This window comes from Penaeus monodon, chromosome 23 (assembly GCF_015228065.2).
Source record: "Penaeus monodon isolate SGIC_2016 chromosome 23, NSTDA_Pmon_1, whole genome shotgun sequence".
NCBI lineage: Eukaryota > Metazoa > Arthropoda > Malacostraca > Decapoda > Penaeidae > Penaeus > Penaeus monodon.
Genome location: NC_051408.1, coordinates 2,191,961 through 2,192,562, shown reverse-complemented (window position 1 = coordinate 2,192,562; position 602 = coordinate 2,191,961). Strand labels below are relative to the sequence as shown.

Here is a 602-nt window from a genome sequence, read left to right as displayed (position 1 = left end):
TAAGATAGTTTCCAACCCAAACACACTTAAATACCTAAAATAATGCGAAAGAAAGCACTATAGCTTTGGATGACTATATCCACTCAACACAATGGATCGTTTGTGTGGCCGAACACTTATCCAAATTGTCTATAAAATCACACTTGGCAATAGAAGGCGTTACTTCTATAAACTGCAGCATTAAATCAAGCACCCTTATACGTAATGCTTTTTATAAATGCTGTCGGAATATATGTGATTATAAAGCACTTTCGTATAATTATGTAAAACCATAGTATTTTATATATATTCTGTGCGTGACTATGTAAAGTGAAAGAGAAATGTGGCAATTGTTTTAGGGTCATCGGGCTCAAGCAGTAGCAGTTCCTCATGTAGTAGTAGTTCCTCGAGCAGCAACAGTTCCCCAAGGAGTGGCAGTTCCTCAAGTAGCAGCAGTTCCTCGAGCAATAGCAGCTCCTCAAGCAGCAGCAGTAGTAGTTCCTCAAACAGCTGTAGTAGTATGTATTTTTTTTCCCCAGAGCACCTAAGGGAATCTCATTTAAAGCACGAAGGAAGCACAATACATTATTACAGGCCAAAGCATCTCAATAGCTGGTATGTAA

The 602-nt window shown here is 38.7% G+C and overlaps 1 protein-coding gene across 1 annotated transcript in view; it reads left to right on the top strand.

The window, feature by feature from the left end:
* The window catches only part of LOC119587673 (nascent polypeptide-associated complex subunit alpha, muscle-specific form-like), a 31,190-nt gene that overhangs the window by 8,238 nt on the left and 22,350 nt on the right, over window positions 1-602 (top strand). The window contains exon 8 of the mRNA XM_037936352.1: window positions 355-497. Within this exon, the coding sequence (XP_037792280.1) occupies window positions 355-497 (143 nt within the window). The remainder of the gene's footprint in view (window positions 1-354; window positions 498-602) is intronic.